Source organism: Haemorhous mexicanus, chromosome 4 (assembly GCF_027477595.1).
Source record: "Haemorhous mexicanus isolate bHaeMex1 chromosome 4, bHaeMex1.pri, whole genome shotgun sequence".
Taxonomy (NCBI): Eukaryota; Metazoa; Chordata; class Aves; order Passeriformes; family Fringillidae; genus Haemorhous; species Haemorhous mexicanus.
This window is the reverse complement of record NC_082344.1, coordinates 22889857-22910260: the sequence shown is the minus strand read 5'-3', so window position 1 is coordinate 22910260 and position 20404 is coordinate 22889857. Positions and strand designations below refer to the sequence as shown.

General features: G+C 42.5%; 2 protein-coding genes across 3 annotated transcripts in view; one reads left to right on the top strand and one right to left on the bottom strand.

The window, feature by feature from the left end:
- IGFBP7 (insulin like growth factor binding protein 7) overlaps window positions 1-3859 on the top strand; it is a 15409-nt gene extending 11550 nt beyond the window's left edge. Inside the window, exons 2-5 of one of the 2 annotated variants that reach the window (XM_059844080.1) lie at window positions 322-431; window positions 1674-1790; window positions 2160-2286; window positions 3624-3859. In XM_059844080.1, coding sequence (XP_059700063.1) covers window positions 322-431; window positions 1674-1790; window positions 2160-2286; window positions 3624-3643 — 374 coding nt within the window. In that variant the 3' untranslated portion in view covers window positions 3644-3859. Of the gene's footprint in view, window positions 1-321; window positions 432-1673; window positions 1791-2159; window positions 2291-3623 lie in introns of both variants that reach the window. The other variant, XM_059844081.1, reaches the window with a different exon arrangement.
- On the bottom strand, window positions 3805-20404 carry POLR2B (RNA polymerase II subunit B). Its single transcript, XM_059844079.1, has 25 exons — window positions 20293-20404; window positions 20036-20108; window positions 19122-19272; window positions 17494-17606; window positions 17025-17244; window positions 15906-16064; window positions 14733-14897; window positions 14029-14225; window positions 13206-13325; window positions 12657-12843; window positions 11808-11951; window positions 11435-11574; window positions 11198-11309; window positions 10507-10661; window positions 10062-10260; window positions 9783-9951; window positions 9216-9312; window positions 8163-8257; window positions 7653-7903; window positions 7477-7566; window positions 7102-7209; window positions 6517-6630; window positions 6271-6431; window positions 4930-5125; window positions 3805-4057 (listed from the first exon to the last, which is right to left on the bottom strand). Exons 1-25 carry the CDS (start codon window positions 20309-20311, stop codon window positions 3968-3970), a joined length of 3525 nt encoding a protein of 1174 aa, XP_059700062.1. The 5' UTR covers window positions 20312-20404; the 3' UTR covers window positions 3805-3967.

Genomic DNA, 20404 nt, shown 5'->3' with positions numbered 1-20404 from the left:
GAGATAACAGAATACAAACAGCATTTCACTTCTAACCTCAACCTTGCAAGGAGGAGGACTCATCACCTGAACTGCTCAACACTTGATTTTTCATCTGGGGCAAGCGCCCATCAGTCTGGATAGCTCAAGGCTGGGGGTGTGTGTGTCACTTTGGAGAGAGAAGTGTTGTGATGTGGGATCAGTCCAGTGAACTTTGCTCCTAGCAGGGATCACCTTCACCTCATCCTCAAAACCATGACTGGCTCCCACTTAAAAGGCTTTTCATGGAGGCAGGCTTGCAGTCTTAACTTGGGACTTAAAAGCTTTTCTCCCTTTTTGCAGGACCCTCCATTGTGACTCCTCCTAAGGACATCTGGAATGTGACAGGAGCACAGATCTACCTGAGCTGTGAAGTCATTGGCATCCCGACCCCTGTCCTCATCTGGAATAAGGTAAGGGCCCTGCTAGGAGTTCTTACAGCACAGCAAACCTGAGGTGGCTGAAAGTAAGCACAAAGGCCATAGCAGATCTCTGTAGAAACACACCTCTTTGATGAGTTCTCTCATCTCTGCAGTTCTGTCCACCCCCACACATCTGGTTTTGCTTAGTTTTTAGACATTATTTAGCAAATAAACTCTTGTTGATCCCGAGCCAGGACAGGACTCGTGTTTCTCTTGGTAGCGCCTGGTATTCAAAGCATGTAGGGAATGTCCCTTGACCTGCCTTCACCTTCACCCTGCTGGCAGCAGTGACTCTGAGGTGGCTAGACATCGCCCACGTTGGGAACAGGAACCACATGGGGCAGTCATTTAGCTCCAGTAGCCAGCAGCATGTTGATTTTGGCAGCACTGGTAACATCTGGCTTAGGATGGGGGCCAGTGTTGGATGGAGAGGATCCTGGCCGTAGGGCTGAGAGGCACTGCTTGGCTCCTGCAGCCCCCTGGAGTGCCACAGGTTTGTGCACACTTGTGAAGGGTCTTAAAATTAAGCTGAAACATTACTGCTTAAGGATACTATGGAGAAAAAAACTAGATTGGCCTGAAATTTACTGTAAGACAGCAAGCTTTATTCTTAGGGTTCAAGAGCAGACTGTTAGGTGAGCACACAGTGTGGGCTTGTTGACTCAGGCAGCGTGTTCTGCTTGTTTATGAATAGATGCTGAGTTTACACTGTCAGTGCTGTTCTGCTTTTCATGCCTCTTCCTCATGGCTGAGAGACTGCTTGACCTGGTGGTAACAAGGGCTGAGCACCACTTATCTGTGCTGTGCTCTGGGCTCAGACATGGGAAAGACTGCAGTGCTGCTTCCCATTGCTGCTGTGCCTGCCAGGAGGGACTGCCTGCTTTGCAGCAGCAGAAGCGGGCACTGCACACACCCTTGGGAACACACAAAAGTTCTGTGAGGCCAGATCAGCACAGGGCATGTTGGCACACCCCACTGCCCATCCATCCCAGAAAACTGGGCCACTCTGTTGCTGCTGAGGTGAGGGGAACCCAGCCTCAGAGCTGAGGCACTGGGGTGGCGTGGCTGCACTACACGGAGGACTAGGTGAAACTATGACACTAGAAAGACACTGCTGCTGCACAAAACACATCCATGTGTATCTAATGTTGATCTGTGTGCAGGTATGGCTCAGCATGCAGTTCAGCATAAGTTAGCCACAAAATTCTTACCCATTCCTGCCCCTCTGTTTAGATAATTCGAGGACAGTATGGTGTCCAGAGGATGGAGCTTCTGCCTGGGGACCGGGAGAACTTGGCTATCCAGACCCGTGGGGGCCCTGAGAAACACGAAGTGACTGGCTGGGTGCTGGTGAGTACTCTGTGTGTGCACAGAGCTGCACAGGCAGCAGAGTGCAGTTTGCAAACTGCTCATGGACAGAGAACAGGATAGCAGACATAGGGCAACAGACAGGGAATTTGGAGGAAAACAACCTGTGTGAGTTAGAGATGAAGGGTGGCTGCTGGTTCCAGCCTTACCATGCAGTCTTACCTTGATGCACCCTTCCTCTGTCTATCATGCAGCATTTTGCAATGTGCATCCACTTGCAAAATCAGAGGGGGAGTAGAGGGGAGGACAAGGTTTGACACAAAGAAATTCTGTAAGATACCTGAAAACAGAGTCACCTCTGCCAGTGCCCGGGATGCTCACTGGGGGAGTGGGGTGTGTTTCTTCCCATAGATATCTCCTCTGAGCAAAGAGGATGCTGGGGAATATGAGTGCCATGCATCAAATGCCAAAGGAGAGGCAACAGCTTCTGCGAAAATCCACGTTGTGGAGAGTCTGCATGAAATAGCCCTGACCAAAGGTTGGTAAGTGTGGCTGAACACTCAGCAGCTCTCTCCCCTAACACTTTATTGTTATTTGATACAAAAGGACTTCCCTGTTTAACACTTTCAAAAAAACCCCAAAAAACAACCCAACAAACCCTCCCCCCTGCACTAGAAATGCCAGTTTAACATACAGATTTTTGCATTTGACTAAACATTCCAGGAAATCTTAGCTGCTAGAGTTCTCAAGGGATTGTTAAATAGCCCCCCCACATGCTGTAAAATACCGGAAATACCGAAATAACATTAAGAAACACCTCCTGGGTTTTTTATAGAGCAATTTCCAGTGGGTTTTCAGCCCTACATTTGTATCATCCTTTCAGTGTTGTTTGGATGCTTTCAAACCTGCTCCTCTCTCTCCTGAGAGCAGTATTGGCACAGCAGACATTCCAGCTCCTGCCTTGTTCTCTGCATGCTGGGATATGAAACCTCAGGAGATTTGCCACAGCATGTCCTGTTTGCTAGGCTGTGTGCAAAGCTGGTGGCAAACCAGCCACCCTCATCCCAGCTGCAGAGGATGGCTCAGCACCACAGCCACATGATATGCTTAGGAATAAATGTGGAGAGCCAGAACAGTAACTGTAACCCTGCTAGAGGCAGAGGGACAGGGAAAAAAGCACCTGGCTAGAGAATACTGTGCTGCCCAAATCCCCTAGTGGACGTAATCCTTAGTTTTAATCCCTGCTAGCTTTATCCAAACTATACAGTCTTGACTTTTTGTGTCCTTATGTCTGCGAAGAGCTGAAATACTTCCCTTAGAAGAACATTAGCAGCACCTGGCACTGAAATGAGAGCTTACAATGAATCCAAATATCATGCACAGGAACTTTGCTAATGGTTTTAAGGTAGTCTGTAATCCCTTTTCAAACACCTTATTTATGGATGTGAATGAAATTGAGTTTTACTGAGTTGTGCCATGAACAGCAAGCTTATACCCTAGAACAGTTTGTTTCTTGCACACACCCAGCACATGCTACAGCTGGTTCTTTTCAGCTGTAGGAAAGCTCTGAGGCATCTGGAGCTAAGTGATAAGTAAATGTAGACTGTCACTTTAAAGGAAATTGATAAAGTTGATGGAACAAACTGCCAGACATCCTAGCTACACTGTGAGAGTCTGTGTGCCATGTCCAGGTGATCTCAGCACAGAAAAACATGTCTATTATCATCCCCTGCAGCAGGGAGGGAAGGAAAGAAGGCAGGAAGGAAGGAGGGGTCAGGTCTCATCCTCAGCCAAGAGATCCCAAAGCTTTTGCCAAAGTTGCAATATTCCCCTTTGGAACAGGACAGAGTGTAACATGTTTTTGTTTTTCCACAGATGATGGTGCAGAGCTGTGATGTGAGGACTTTCACTTATGCACAGTTTTAAATTAGTATTTTGGAAAGCTGCAAGCTCTGGCTTTTTCTAGCTGACTAATCAGTCCCTCTTAACTCCCTTTTTCTTTGAGTCCCAATTTGCTTGCACACTTCTTTCACAGATACACAAATAGATTCACAAGCTCGATTACAAATTTTAATTCTATTTACAGGAAATAAACATACTTTTGAACAGCACACAGCAGATGAGTAAAACTGTAATTTTGAATGCAACGTGTACAAAATGAAACAAAACCTGAGCACTTCACTTGAGTCTCATAATTTAAAAAAAAAGCCCTTTTAAGGCTAAACACTCATCATACGAGGTGCAATACTCATGGACATCAGTTCCTGGAAGAGGAGTTTGCAGGCGTAGGGCATTCGAACCAAAGATATCTGGAAAGAGATTGCAAAAGTCTTGTGATAAATACCCATAAAGCATCAACTTCCACATCCTCTACACAAATAACTTGAGTTTTTGGCTTAAAAGCAAATCTAAAGTTATGCATGAAGGCATTTAAAGAGAATTGCTCACAGACAGTACCAAAGCAAGAAGGAAGCTGAGCCTGTCTGTAGAGGCTACACAGCAGCTCTCCAGAACACATTTTTTACATAAAAATGCAGCCAAGGGATCTGATCCTAAACAAGAAGCATTTAACAGAAGATGTGCACATCAGAGTGTGCCTGAGGTGCATAAATGCAGGTAAGGTTTCCAGCACACATCGCTCTGTAACCCCAGTGCCATTGTTCAGGGTTGCAGTAGTCAGTCCTTGGCACAAAAAGAAGCCTGTTCAAGGCTACTATTTTTATCTCGGCTACCGCTGTCCCTTGACACACTTCTGTGACCAAGCATGCACTGCAGAGCTTTTATTAAACTAAAAAACCCCACCAAAGTGCAGCACAAAAGACCTCCCGTGGGGACCCAGCTCTGCAAGCATAAATATCTTCATGGGACAGTCACAAGGGCGATGCCTCTAAATTCCTGTGATTCTGAGTTTTAGTTCTAAAAACAAGCTCTCAAGCATTTAAAGGCTCTGAAAACTCTGCACTGAGCAGCATTTCCTGCCAAGTGACAAGCCAATACTGTAAAATTAATAAGGAAGCATCCAAATTGACTTCGCTATAAACACTTAAAACAGTTATGAAACTAAAATAGCAATTGTTCTGGTGCTTCTTTAAATATTTACTTCCCTATCCTCCTGCTTCACTCAAGTGGCATTTCCTCCTGCCCACAAGGAGAAACAATGGCTGATGAGAACCACACGCACCTGAGTTTTATTCCGGCACCCGCGGCATTCGTAGGTGTGAGTCCTCGTGTTTGCAATGGCCATGATTCCACAGAGGTTGCACACATGGACCTGGTATGGGTCTGAAGCTTCAAATAATCTTTCTCTCAAGAACTGGGCTGCTCCATGAGCAATCTGGCAATCTCGTTCCATTTCTCCAAAGCGAAGGCCACCATCACTAAAAGGAACAGAAAAAACCCTCAACTTTTGAGTTCACTGGCAAAATAATCAGTTCCTGTTGTTGGAACAAGTATCTGCATTGTAAGGCAGGAGAAAAGCAGTGCATTAATTTTCCTCTAATACGACAGAATAAAACTGTGAAAACAGTCATTAAAAACTGCTGATGAGCATTTCTACAGCTGGTGCCTGACAGCCACAGCACAGCCATACAGCAAAATGAAGTGTACTTTTAAATCATCCTGTTTATCTGTGGTGGGTTTAACTGTGGCTGTCTGCCAGATGTCCACCAAACAAGCTCTCTGGTCCCCACCATGTCAACAGGACATGGGGAGAAAGTAAAATGGAAAAGCTCATGAGTGGAGATAAAACCAGGGAGATTGCTTATCAATTACCACCACAGACAAAACAGACTCAGCAGGGGGAAAATGAGATTATCATCCAGGAGTAGGATGATGAGAAACAAAACTAAAATGTTCACCTCCCCAACCTTCTTCCCAGGTTACTTCAGTCCTTCATTCCCAACTCCTTCCTCTCCTCCCTGTGATGACCGGGAGAATGGGGACTGCAGTCAGTGCATCACAGCTGCTCTTGGCTGCTTCCTTCTCCTCACAATTTTTTCCTGCTCCAGCATGTGGCCTCTTCCATGGGACAGTCCTTCACAAACTGTTCCAGCATGGGCCCCTTCCCACGGGGTAGAATCCTTCAGGAACAAACTGCAGCAGCAGGGGTCCCCCACAGATCATACCTCCTACCAGGAGCCTGCAGTTCCTGTTGCATTTCCTCACTCCTCTCTCACAGTTAGTGCACACCATTTTTTACCCTTTCCTAAATATATTCTCACAGAGGTGCTACCAGCACCACTGCTGGGCTCAGCTCTGGCAGCACTGGGGCTGCCAGGGCCAGCTGTAAGTGACTGTGTCCAGCATGGGGCAATCCCAGGTCCTTTCTCAGAGAGGCCACCCCAGCAGTACCCACTGCTACCAAAACCTTGGCACCTGCACCCAATACAAGATCTTAAGCCAAACACATGCAAAAATGGGTGGCTATTTGGGGTCAGCTAATTAAGCTGCAAAGCTGGAGCTTTGCATGGCTAAAAGCTGGACAGTAAAACAAAACCCCACAAAGAAACTAGCAGGCTCTTACCGAGATCTGCCTTCCATGGGCTGTCTGTTAAGGATCTGGATTGGCCCTCGTGCACGAGAATGGATTTTGTCATCCACCATGTGCTTCAAGCGCTGGTAATAGGTAGGACCAATGAAGATCTGGGATGTGATTTTTCGACCAGTGAAGCCATTGTAGAGGACCTGAAGAAGTCAATGCAGTTGTAAGCCTTACTACCCATCAAAGGTGTATTAAAAAAATGACAGTGGATTGATACTTTGATTATACCTCATTTCCTCTTAGATGATAGCCATAATCTGATAAAAGGTTGGAAATCTTTTGCACGTTGACAGCATCGTTAAAAGGTGTAGCATCACCAATTTCTCCCTTGTTTGCAGATACCTACAGAGAAGAGATTTGAAAAGTTTGTCAGGTTTCTGAAGGACTGGTTAGACCATATTAGCTGTTTCAAACAGTTGTAACTCTTAATACTGGAATTTGAGATTCCATACCAATGGTAGTACCCTATCTCGCTGTGTTTATCTGCCACATATTTTAAAAAATACACACTATAAACAATTTTACCTCTCCTTATTCTAGGTCAGGGGAAAACGTCAGGAACAAAAGCAACAGATGAGAGAGCACACTGACCTTGTGGATAAAATTTACAGGACTGTACATATTCCCTAAGAAACCTCCTTCCTTTTGCTATCAAATAACTGGAGAACAATCATTTTTAAGTGAATTAACACCTACTACACAGGGTTTATCTTTAACAACAACAACAAAAAAAAAAAGCTCAAAGCAGACAGCAGTCCCCATCAAATTTTAATTCATATTGCTGAGACATGCAGTATAGAAGACTGTTCTTACCTTGCCCTGAAGACACTCAATCAAGTGACCAATGGTCATTCTTGAAGGGATGGCATGGGGGTTGATAATGATATCAGGTGTGATGCCTTCACACGTGAAGGGCATATCCTAGAGCAGGAAAACTCACAGTCAGTTCCTCCCAGAACATCATGTTTAGGAAAAGTATGTGCCTGGATCCAAATTAAGTCTTTTAAAGAATTTAAAAGACATAGAAATATGTAAAAAGAAGGTGTGTCTCCTCCTAAAAATATTTTAGCTACATTTAAGTCAATATTGCACCTGAGTAGATAGTCCACAGACAACTCACTTAAGACAGTTAGAATGCTAAGATCATCACTGGTAAAATCTCCAGAAGAAGAAAAAATAAATTACTACCTCTTGCCTGTACTGGATCCCACAGGTTCCTTTCTGACCATGTCTGCTAGCAAATTTATCTCCAATTTGTGGAATTCTTACAGAACGTACCTGTTTGCCACAGGAAAACATGCAATTGGTAACTTAAATACAGACCAGAGATCATTCAAGCAGAAAGCATAAACGTCAGTGCTCACCCTAATCTTGCAGAATTTGTATCCTTCCTGGTTCAGGGTTACCATGACCTGATCTACAATGCCAGTCTCACTGGTCCGCAGGAAGGTGCTGCAGTCTCTCTTGGTGAAGCGCCTGTTGGTGCTTTCCAGCTCATCTTCATTTTCTGGCAGTGTGACTGTTTTGCCAATGATGACATCATCCCCAGACACACGTACCCCAGGGGCTATCAAACCATCATCATCAAGTTTGTCATAGATTGCGTGTCTCATACCTTGGGGGGAAGAAGGAACCAAAAAATTAGACTCCCAAATTTTCCAACATACTGCCTCTTGATGTTCTGCAGTAATTCAACAAGTCTGCTTGCAGCTTCAGACAACTGCAAAAACATCCAATGTAAATATCTCAACTGATACAGTAAATTCTATAAAATACAGCAATGTCTGTATTAATATATCCCAAAATGAAGGCTGAATTAGTTCAACACTACCTTGCCCACAAAACCTTAATTTAAAACCACTCCTTTTTCTTACCTTGGCAAGTTTCTCGTGTAGGCTTCTCAAAAACTTCCTCTTGGTCGTACCCTTTCTTAGACTCCTGCTCTTTGTATGAGCGATAGAACACAGACCTGAAATGAAGTTATAAAGTCTTCTCCAGTGAAGCCAGCATCATTCTCCCCAGATCTCATTTTCACCTATTATGGCTGCTGTTACTAATGACAACCAAATCCAAATAATGAGCACATGCCACACAACCTTTCCTCTGACTTCCTGTTAATCTGACCTTCACTGAGGACAAAACAAAAACCAACCCACCACACAGAGAAGTTTCAGAGGGCATTATGATGGTCACTCTGCAGATACTGCCTAAGTACCTAAGATAACAGGTTAATTTTTGATGAACTGCAAAGAGTTTTTCTATCTACTTGACACTTTCCTCCTTATGCATGCAAACTTTTTTAGGCTTCTACTGCTACCTTGCAGGGCTACACTAAGTATAACTGAGCTGCAGAGAAAAACTTTCAATTTAATATAAGGTTCTTTCTGGTGCTTTAAGAGTTTTTGTTTGCTGCCTCAGTTGCCAGCACACCAAAGTGCTTTCAGATACTATAATGCATGAAGTCACATCAACCACCAGCTGTGCCAACAGCAGATCCTTCTAAGGAGAGGAACATTCCAATCCTAACTGGTAGCAACTGTCTCACTAATAAAGACAAGACTATGCTAAAATGCTGGAACACTGTTCTGGTAACTGGCAAGACTTATATGAAAATACACCAGGGAAGAGTCCAAATGTTTTTTCATTAAACTGTGATACAAAGGACCCTAAACAGAATAAAGATCAAAATGGAAGATCAAGAAGACAAAGTGAGCAGTGAGGTTGCATGGTGTTTTGCTAAGATACACATTCACCGTTTTCATTGTGTTGCTCCCTCCATCCCCATTAAATAAAAAAATTAAAATGCTTCTCAAGTTGGAAAGATTTGGAGAACAGCATCTTCCAGCATAAAATGAACTTTTCTTCAGCCTCTGGACAACTCAGTATAGCTTTTTAACTCCAAGCAGTTAAAAAATTTAAAGTTTTACCTGAAAAAGCCTCTGTCAACAGCAGAACGGTTCATAATGACAGAGTCTTCCTGGTTATAGCCTGTGTATGATGCAATGGCTACAATCGAGTTGATACCTACAATATGCAGAGAAAATATTTTCAAAGAATGCACACATGCCCAGACAGACACTATTTTAACTCAAAGTAGGCTGTACTCTCTACAGTGAAGCCGTTCTGCCCTTTCTCAGATAAAATCTCTACATCCCACACACATAAACATGCAGTATCAGCAAATTCAACTCTGGGTAGAAAAGAGAGTCAAGAGTGACCCCTTGTGAAAAACCTATCAAACATCAATATAGAAAATGCATTTTTTCAGTTAGATTTTAGCAGGGTTTTTTTGGGTAAAGTAGTTTCAGCTGCAACACTACCAACAAATTTTCTGCAGTCTAGGTGTCCTGCTAGAAGATAACACTTAACCTAAACTTATTTCTTAAATTGCACACATTTGCTAAGTGTTCAGGTACTCTATACACACCATTTGTGTTTGAAACAAAGCAGAAGAGCAGTTATTTTTGTCCCATGAACATGAACTGACAACACACCTGCTGGTAACTCTCTGAACCTCAAGTACTCCATGGAGCGTGTTGTTACCAGGGGCTTCTGGGGATAATACAGCACGTGTGCCAGTGTATCCATACGGACATGGAAGTTGGTGATGTAGACTCCCATAGCCTGCTTACCCATAGCAGACTGGTATGTGTTCCTGGGAGACTAGACAGACAAAGGGAAGACCAACAATTACACACACACACCCACACACCCACCCACCTGTGAGCTTTCTAGCAGCTTTAAAAGCAGGATGTCAGCAGAGGTGCACTGACCTGGTTGTGATCAGGGAAAGGGATAATAGATGCACACACTCCCAGGATCATGGATGGGTGAATCTCACAGTGTGTGTATGTTGAGCAATATGCCACACCTTTCTCCTGCAAGTCATCTGGAGTCATTGCCAGCATCACAGTCTCTTCTTCCAGGGTGTCAATGTACTCTACTACACCACTGGCCACGAGATCCTGCCAACTGAACAACCAATAACTCAATTAACACCTAAAACGGGTCTCCTCAGCAGTGACAGGAACAAGGACTTCTCTGGCTTCTTATTACTACCACTGCCTCAGTGTGATTGAAAAAACTGATTAAACTACCAGGCAGAGCAAGCATCTTTGTGCTGCACAAAGTTTTAAACATTCCTCTCTCCAACCTGAATGTGGCAGCTTCCAAGATGGAAAATGACACCTTCAGTTGAATTTCAGGAAGGTCCCTCACCTGTAATTGTTATACTCTCGTTCCTTCAGTTGGTCAATGTGCCTTTTCTTCAGCAGCAACTTCTGTTTCTCCACAATCAAAAGGGGCCGGCAAATTCTGCCTGCATCAGTGTAAATGCGGATTTCTCGCTCACGAATATCTCTAATCATTGAGACCTGGGCAAGACAGCAGCACCTCATGAGTACAAAGTCTCAGCTTGGAATCAGAACTACAGAACACAAAACCGGATAACCAAATTCCCTAAAGCAAATACTCTCCAGGCACTATCAGAAGCACAGAACAAAGAGTAACACTCCTACAAACAGGAGTGTTTCAGAAGATTATTTTCGACTGTTTTGTCTTTCAACTGGATCCTCTTTAGAAACAAACAACCCCCCCTAATAAAACCAACCCCACAACCAAGCAGCAAATCATACACAATCAAGCATATAATAATAATAATAATAATAATAATAATAATAATAATAATAATAATAATAATAATAATAGCAATAATAATAGTAATAATAATAATAATAAAATGCACCAAATACAAAAAACCTCCCCAAAACACCCACAAAACAAACCCAACAGGAAGTATATTCAGAAAGAGACTTGCAAATAATGCTACTTGAAACTTGCAAAGTAGTATCAAGGCATTATATTCTCTTGCCTAAAAGGACACCCAAACTTTAAATGTAAAGATTTATACCTCTGAGACAATGATGTCCATCTGACGACGAAGCTTCCTTAGGGTATTCATCAGCTGCTCCGGATCTTTGTGTATTCCTACCCAACAGCCATTAACAAATATCTTGGTAGCACTAAAAGGGGAAACACAAACAAATAGTAATTAAAAATATCCCACCCCACCAAATAACCCTCAAACTCTTGAAGTGTTGTGCAGAACACAGCTTAAGTCTGTTTAAAGAGTTTTATTTGCACATACTCAGCTATTGCTGCTGGAGATATTTCTTCTAGGTTTTCCATACTCCACTCTTCCAAGAATTCCAGAATTGGGGATGGCTGAGACCCCACAGAAATGTAAGCCATCAGGGCTAAGTTCTTCACAAGTCCTACTGCATGACCCTAGCAGAAACACAAAGTTGCATTTTCAAATCAAGAAGATTCAAGAATTTCAACTTAACTCCTCAAGGAACCAGACACAAAACATGCTTCCAACCACTGAGTTAGCTATAAAGCCAAATATTTGTGTCAGCATTATTAAAAAAAAGTCCAAGGGATCTCCACAAGTGCCTACAAGTGGCTACAGGATGTCCATAAGGGAAAGGCAATTAATACACAAATCCTGCTTTCATTACCTCAGGGGTCTCAGCAGGGCAAACCATTCCCCACAGGGTGTTGTGCAGCTGCCGGGGCTTGGCCAGTTTTCCATCTCTCCCAATCGGAGAATTCAGGCGTCTCAGGTGAGAAAGTGTGGATGCAAAAGTCAGGCGGTTCAACACCTGCACGTGGGAAGAAGTTCAGTCAGTCAAAGCTTCTTTAATGTGTTGCTGACAGGCATCATAGCACACTAGCACAAAGGATCAATGTCCTCTGGAAATTATGTGCTTAAAAAGAACTAAAACAGCTTTGATTTTTGTTAGCTACACTTTTTCGCTCACCTCCACTGACCTCACACTACCCTTAGAATCTCAAGCTCCTAAGTAGTGTAGTAGTGGCAGAAGTTCCCAGAGCATGCTTTTACCACAGCAAGACCATGGACTAATAAAGTCAGTGCTCCTCATCATTTGCCACAGAATACAGAACTTTTATAAGGTGTCACTCAAGTTTTTTTTTTTAACTGCCTGTGAAGCACTGGAAGTAACTAAAGGAAAGAAATCCATCCTCCTGGATGATTCCCTGGGACTAAGAATTATACACAAAAGTGTATAATCAAACAAAAAAATCTTAACAAGGGTTACACCAACTGTTTAGCAGTGAGTGCAACAGCCAAAGCAAACAAACCATGACAAAAAAAACCCTAAACCACACACGCTAATGAAGATCCAACTGTTTGGATCGGTTTGATCTGTGTTACCTAAGGAAATTTCCTTTTAAGAATATTTCTGTTTAACATACAACATGCATGGCTGCTAAGCAATGTTAAACTCTTCCATGAGAACAGTTTTACCATAAGAACTGTAAACCTGACAAAGCTCTTACTGTACCTGAGATACTCCTGCTCTGGCCTGATGAGCTTTCTTCTGGTCACCCCAGTTTCCAGTTGCCAATGAATATTTCAAACCGTCTGAAATAATTCTTGTTTTAATTGCCAACTCCAAGTTGAAATCTTTCCCTCTGTCAATGAACTTCTGTGCATATATTCTCACTTCCTTCAGCAAATTCTTGAACATTCTGTAGAAGAAGGACACCAAGAAATCTGACTAAACAATGCATGTGTTATTCAGCCTACTTTGGGCTATATGAAAAAAAGTCACTGGCTTCCTGAAAAGAAGCAATTTGTAACCAGGGTGAGGGGGCAGAGGAGAGTAAAGCAAATGCAACTGTTTGTAAACATGCACAAAATATGCTTCAAAATAAGTCAATGCTGGCCACCTACTGTTATAGGAATCTCAACCACTCCATGAAAAAGTCATAATTAGACAGAAGCTGTGTTGACCAAGACTGGCTCACTGACACAATAGAATTAGTTTGACTTAGAAACACAGAGTTGGCAATGCCTCTACCATGAACAAAAATGTGCATGTGATAGTTACCCTCTGAACAGGAAAGCCAAGAGTGGCCCAGCAAGATCCAGTCTTTTGTTGCCATAATGATCTCTGTCATCCAGCTCTCTTCTTCCCAGTGCTGCCAGCAACAGTCTATGAACCATGTACCTAAGCAAATAAGACAGTTTATGTTTTAAACTGACAGCAGGCATTCACAACAAAGATTACATGTTTTCATAGATAAGTCAATGAACTCTTTCCTAAAAGCTGTCCATTCTACATCTTTAGCATACCACTGCCCTAAAATAAACCTCTTCAGCACATCCTTAGAGGTGGATGACCCACAGAAAGTTCAGGCTAAGGACAGGGAGAAGAAAATATTTACATCATGACAGTCGTTCCTCTTCTGCTAAATATCTGCCCTGTACTGTAATATGGGCTCTGTTTAAGCACATGCAATCAGGTATAAAATCATAAGTCTCCTGATGCTACAGTTCATCTGCATACCAGTAAAACAGCGATCAAGACAATGTGCTACTGGTTTTAAAGAGTGGTTTACATTACAGTCGGCTTATCAGTACTTATCTAAATCTTACTTATCCATGCTATCCATGCAACTGGATATCAAAAAGGCATTTAGCATTACCATCATATTTAACTTAAGATCCAAAATGTGTTTGAGGCTCATCTTTTTCCTAGTTTATCAAAACTTGCATTTTCTCAGCCTGAAAAATATACCAGTGCCCCAAGGTTTATCACAGAGTATCCAAAAGACTGAGGTTAAAACAAACTTCCATTCAAGGCATTCTTCCAATCATATACATGAGTAAAAAATATCCATTTGCAGGTGTTAGACAGAGTTCTGACATACCCTAGAAAATAGGCCTTTTTGGTTTCACAGAAGTCACTGACACCAACATGCGGGAGCATTTCTTTCTGCAAGACTTCTTTGGCATACTTGATTCTCTTCTCTTTGGTGACACCTGGCTTGGCACCTCTTGAGCCAATGAAGTTTAGGGCAACATTTTGCTCCTGAATGACAAATGCTTCATCCAGAGATGGTTTGACCTAAGGCAGAAAAATACAGCAAAAATCCTGTAGCAACCAATGCCTGTTGGGGCTGAAGGAAATGACACAGTTGTTTGTTAATGATTCTTTTCAGGATCTGCTAATTATTGATCCAGGTCTTTCTGGCACTAGAAAACAGCAATGAAGCATGCAGGAAAACCACAAAAAATAGTTTAAACTTCATAAAATAGTTGTCATTCAAGTTCATTCTAGGTCTGATGCTATTTCAGGTATAATCAATATTTTACAGTTAAAGTCAACAACAGCAGGAGAAGACCCTAACTCTCCAAACACATATTAACTCATAAAAAATTTTCCACTGTGCTCTGTCCCCTTAATGTACTCATTACAATAGATTCAGGCAGAGAACTTTCAACATTTCTAATAGAGAACCCATAAAAATAATAAATAAATTACAACTAGAAAACGAACAACGCTTCAAGCGATGACTACCTGCACCAACACACCACTGAACATGAGAACAAGAAATAATTTCATATATATTACCATTTCCATCATTTCTGGGTCTTCAAAATCATAGATGATGTGCTCTAGGATGTCCCTGTCAGACACAAAGCCGAGTGCACGGAAGACAATGATGATGGGCACCTCTTGTTTGATATATGGCAGAGTTGCTACAATGCGCTGACCGATGGCACTCTTCTTTGCACCCTGCAAAGATGGTAGAGAGCAGGGCTTAGGCTTAAATCATCCTGCCTTGCAATGAAAGTCTCTAAAATCATCCTGCCTTTCAGTAAAAGTCTCTCTCTGGATTTGGATGATACAACACAAGCATATTTATTCAAGCACCACAGGAAAACATGGCTTCTCAGCAGGCCAGCTAAGGAGCTACTCTGCAACCTTACTCCAGCAATGACTTTTTATTTTCAAAACATTTCAAGCTTTAGAAGCCTGTGAAAACTTGTTTTTGCTGATACAAAAGGAATATAAATACTACTCGTTCACCCATATGCATCATTTCTCTCCCTCAGTGCCAAGAGCAATCCTATCCACCGTCAGTGTTCCTTCCGTCAGGCTTAAACTCAGCTTTTCTAACCCACTGTGCAAGTTATTCAAGTAGCTGCTCCCCTTCTCCAGAAGGAAATACTGAGGGATGCATAGGAAATCAGGAGTGCCTCAGACATCAGGAGTGAGAATTCTGTAAAGCTACTGTTTAAGTTGCTCTTGGAAAACTACAAAATATCAGTGCAATACTAAATGAGTACTGACACCTTTTGAAGTTCCATGTAGCACTTATTTCCCCTCACAGATGGCACAATTAAATGTTAAATAGGAATTAATATATGGTCTGCAAAATACATCTCAACACTAGCTTAGACATCAGCAAAGACAGGATCCTTGCTCTTTTATTTATTTTTCGTGAAAAAACAGGACACAGCTTATCTGAATTTTCTAAAAACTCATGTATAGTAATTTAAAAATGATTTTTTGCCTTGCCCTAAAACCTGCCACAAGTCTTCATTTCAATCCTCAAATTATTTACCATAGAGACAAGCATAACATATGACAAACAAATTTTCATTTGCTTTTATCTTCTTTACAACTCTGTCAATTTCAGAAGAAATTTCTTCTCAAAATCCCAAAAGCAAAGACACAAAGAGACAGGACAGTAACAAAACTCCTAAATCAATCTCTGGGGTTATTACCACCTAGCCATACCTGTCCACCTCTGGCCAGCATGCTGACCCATATAGTACTTGTTGGTCGAGAGGAATTTTCCAGACAAGACCTACACTCTCCTGTGTAGGCATATTTTGAATCTTTCTTTGCAAACACATACACTGTGTTTGTAGCCATTTTCTCCTGAGCAATCAGAACCTGTGTGAGAAACAAGAGCACCAGTAAATAACTGACAAGAGAGCATACTGAAAGCAACACTCACACTGTTTCTACTATTCCTTCAGGTACCTCAACTTTAAGAGCACTGCACAGCATGAAGTCAATTGGCCAAACTCTGTATTTTAAAAATACAGATCTAAACAAAATATAAGCTAGTTAAGATGAAATAGTCCAAACAAGAGACTCAGGGAACTCTGTTGTCTTTTATCACTTACCACACATGCTGGCTGTGCTGAGACAATTTGCACACTGATAAAGAAAACATTTCACTATCTGTTTTTCCAAGGCCAATGCACTACACAGGCAAATTTAAATGCCAGCTCAACAATCAAAGCCAGAATTCTTTTCCCCCAAGAAGAAATATAAAATTCTAATTATTTTGCTGTGTTTGCCTGGGTATCATATAGAACATACTGTCAGTTTCACTGGTGAGGCACTAACAGGGTGTGGATATGATTTTCTGAAGCTGCTTCCACAGCAATGGAGGCAAGAACCTCTTCTTTAAGAAAAACGCATCGAAAATACAGCAAAATCATCAGCAAGAACACAGCAAAATGCATCAAAAATACAGCTGTGAACAAGCTGGAAGACACTCCGAGTGAGGAACTGCCTCATTTCAGAATGTATGCTGCTCTGCAATACTGGAAAATGAAATAAAAATATCTAGGGCACTTACTGGCAAACAGTTCACAAAATGCAAAGCAGTTCACAAAACCGAAGAAGGGAAGAACTGAAGATGGGAAATGTGCCTCAAAGAAGAAAAGGTGGGTTGAGAAAGCCCTAACATGACTAAAAGCCCATCTTTCTGCAAGATCAGGAGCTCCCACAGCATCTCTGGTACACTGGAATAAGAGTGTTTATGCTCCTGGCAAAACATATGGGAACAACTGACAGAACTTCCAGTGTCTGTATGATGGCTGTGCAAGGTATATCCCTTACCTTTTCTGATCCATTGATGATGAAGTAGCCACCAGGATCAAGTGGGCACTCGTTCAGCTCACAAAGATCACGGTCAGTTAAGCCATTCAGCAAACAGTATGTGGAACGCAGCATGATAGGAATTTTTCCTATAAAGGTTTTCTGATGCTGGGTCTGCAATTGATCCTCCCCTTCTTTAATAACTGTTTTAGTTATATCTACATACAAGGGGGCAGAATACCTACAGAATAAAAACAGCACTATTTCACTTGTCAGTTACTACCTTTCTGTACAACCCTGAGTAATGCACTCACAAGTGTATTAAGCATTATTACCAAATCACCATCTGCATTTAACAACTAGACATGGAGGTTTAAACAAAGCAGCAACTATTACATTTTCAAGGCACTACTATATTGCAAAAGGTTATGAATTAATAAGGCAGAGGCAGTTCTTCCTTGTGTTTATCCACCACAGAGTTGGCTCTTACGTAAGGTTTCTCAGTCTGGCTTCATTTGGCATCATAGGTGAGGGTGCTCCATCTCTCTCCCAATGTGTAGGTTTGGAGAGATAGATTTGTTCAAACTTCAACAGATACCGGGGCTGGAAAACAAAAATACATTTACTTGTAATGGAAGAAACATCTCTCCTATTAGCAACCAGAACTGCTACTGCAGAAGAACAACCACTACCAATAAATGAAAACACAGCAAGTTGAGTAACACCAGTTTCTAGGAAGATTCTATAGGACAAGTAAACAAAGGAACACTTGAGTTTTTGGAAAATGTTCTGATTTTTAAAATGCTCAAAAGCTTCCTAAAACAGGAGGTGGCAGACCCTTGTTGGCAAATGTTTTGTAGGTAAAAAAAAAAATCTCAATCCTTATGTGAAGAAACACCATTTCCTGGATTTGCAGCCACAGCCACATACAGTATAATTTCCCAAGTTCTCATGAAAGCAGTCTTAAGAATATATTTACCATCATTCTTATCTCTGAGCATGGCTGCTAAACCCTCTCATGTGCTCTAAACTGCCTTCAAAATTTGAGACTGAAAAGCAGAGGAAGACAGAAACAAAAAAAAAAAAAAAAAAAAATCAAGTTTTTCCCGATACACACAGTTTCCTTAAATTAATCCAGCATCCTCAAATGTGGCGAGAGATTGCCTGCAAGTGACTCTGAAGGTAAAAGCAAGTTTTCTTTTTCTCATCTCTATACCTATTCCTAAAAACCTGCATTAAATAAATGAGAATGAGACACTATTCGAAAAAGTAAAATACTAGTCTTTGGGCAAAAAGCAGACCAGCACAAACCACGCTTGCAATCTGAACTGTGACCAGGCACAGCACAAACATCAGCTGCAGAACAGCACAAGTAGAGAATTCTGCCATAATACACACAGAATAACAGAGGAAATACTAAGAATTAGTGAGCTAAATGTTTATGAACTGTTTGCCTATCAAAGAAACCAAAAGACATCTCAGTTACTCTTTACAGCATAGTTGTTTGTCTGCAAAAAATGCGAAGGAACCCGAAAACCATATAACAAATTCAATGCTCTGGTGTCCTAAAGTTCCTTTAAATCCCTAGAGGGAAACAGCAAGGTAGTGACTGACAGCAAGGCAATGGCTTATCCCCATTTGCACTTATGGAACAGGGATCAAACTACACAAGGGACACAGGTGAAAGCACCAGAGCCACTGCAGAAGGTGCACACTCATTGCAGAGGAGCCAATGCTGGGTGCAGAATTGAGACAACCTGTGCTCTTAGGAACATGGTGCCAGAGGAAGAACATGAACAACAGCACCCTTTGAAAACCTGGGCCTAGCCTGAGCCCAACTTGAGTCAAAGAGAGAAGATTTCAGCCATAAGCCTTACCATGGTAAAGCTGCTGAAAAACCAAAATCTCACCAAAACACAGCTTGCTCTTGGCTACCTGGCCTGCTCTACCAAATCTCTGTCCATGCAGTTTTGCAGAGGACTGAAAAGATGAGCTGCAGCAGCCACTTGTTCTTGGTCACTTCTCAACTCAAACAGCAGAACAGGGCTTGAATAAAACAAATGAAAAATGACTTTGAATTGTAAAAGCACATAATGTCTGCCAAGGTTCTCCACTTACTGGCTCTTCCACTTCTCCTGAGGCATGCTGGGCTTCAGCTTGCAAATCAATTGGTGGAGCATCTTCAACAATTCTCTGCACAGACATCTGAATAAACTCATCAAAGGAATCCAACTGTTGCCTGACTAAACCCTTTTCATCAAAATAGGAGCTAAAAAAAAAAAAAGGCAAGTTAATAAGAAATCTTAATTTAATTAATGTACTTCACACACCAACAAACTTAAGATATATTTATTACCAAAACTCCACACATCATGAAATCTAGTGCAGAATCAAACACATTCACTTAATCCAAGGCACGGGTTTCAAACAGAGATGATCCTCACAAGTGACAGACTTGCTGCCACCTCTTGGCTGAGCCATGGCTGCATGCACAGCAAGTGCCTCAAATTTCCCTTAAATTGGAAGAGAAACGTGATGAGAAGCCTCACTGAAAGCAGCTCCATCTCAAATTTTCAATAACACTTGTAAGTGACTTTGCTTAACTAATATTCCAAGCGGGGAAACTGGGAGCATGCCCCCAAATCCAAGTAATAGTATTGAGAGCTTTTAGCTTGGATCCCCTCTGTTCCAGCCACACAGAAAAAAACATCACCACCACCAAAATGGTGAAAATACCCAAGCACGGATTTCCTAATGCCAGCAACAGCAGTGAGATTAGTGGGCAAAACCACTGATATGAAACCAAAACCACGTCTTTCTTCACTGAAAAAACTGTGTGCTGGGGGTCAGCAGAACTTCTTAGTCCGTGCTCACAACCCTTTGTTTCTCCTACAAGCCCTCCTGCCCCGAACATGCCGCAGCACAGAGTTTAGCACGAGCAAGCCTGCAGCTCCCAGAACAAGCTGGATGTCACCTGCGAGGCCGAGAGCCCAAGTCTTGAAGGGATAAGGACAGCGAGTCCAGCAGCTCACCTAATAACAATCCAGCAGGCTTCCTGCCACAGGTCGGGCGTGATTTCATCGTCGTCTTCATCATATTGCATATCTGTGGGGAAGCACAACGTGTGAGCTGGGCTCCGACCACCACCGTGGTGGGACCAGCTCAGGGACTCTCCGGTAGCCCGGGAGAGGCCGCCGCATCCCCCCCATCTCCCGAAGGCCCCAGAGGCACCGCTGGCCGAGACGGGCGGGAGTAAAAGGCAAGGAGAAAGAAAAGGAAAACCCCTCACCTTCATCCGCGTCGTACATGGTGGCGGCGGGCGGGGCGGCGGCGGCGGCCGAGCGAGGGGCGAGCGGGGCGAGCGGGAGCGCGGGGCAGCGCGGGCGAGCGGTGGCGGCGGC

Bases quoted from the DNA above. Each gene is read 5' to 3' on its own strand.
- POLR2B (XM_059844079.1), bottom strand. The intron at 14,898-15,905 runs GTATGGCTAGGT...CCATCTTTGCAG, and splicing joins TGCTGGCCAGAGGTGGACAG to GGTGCAAAGAAGAGTGCCAT. The intron at 12,844-13,205 runs GTAACTATCACA...CTTCTTCTACAG, and splicing joins TTGGCTTTCCTGTTCAGAGG to AATGTTCAAGAATTTGCTGA.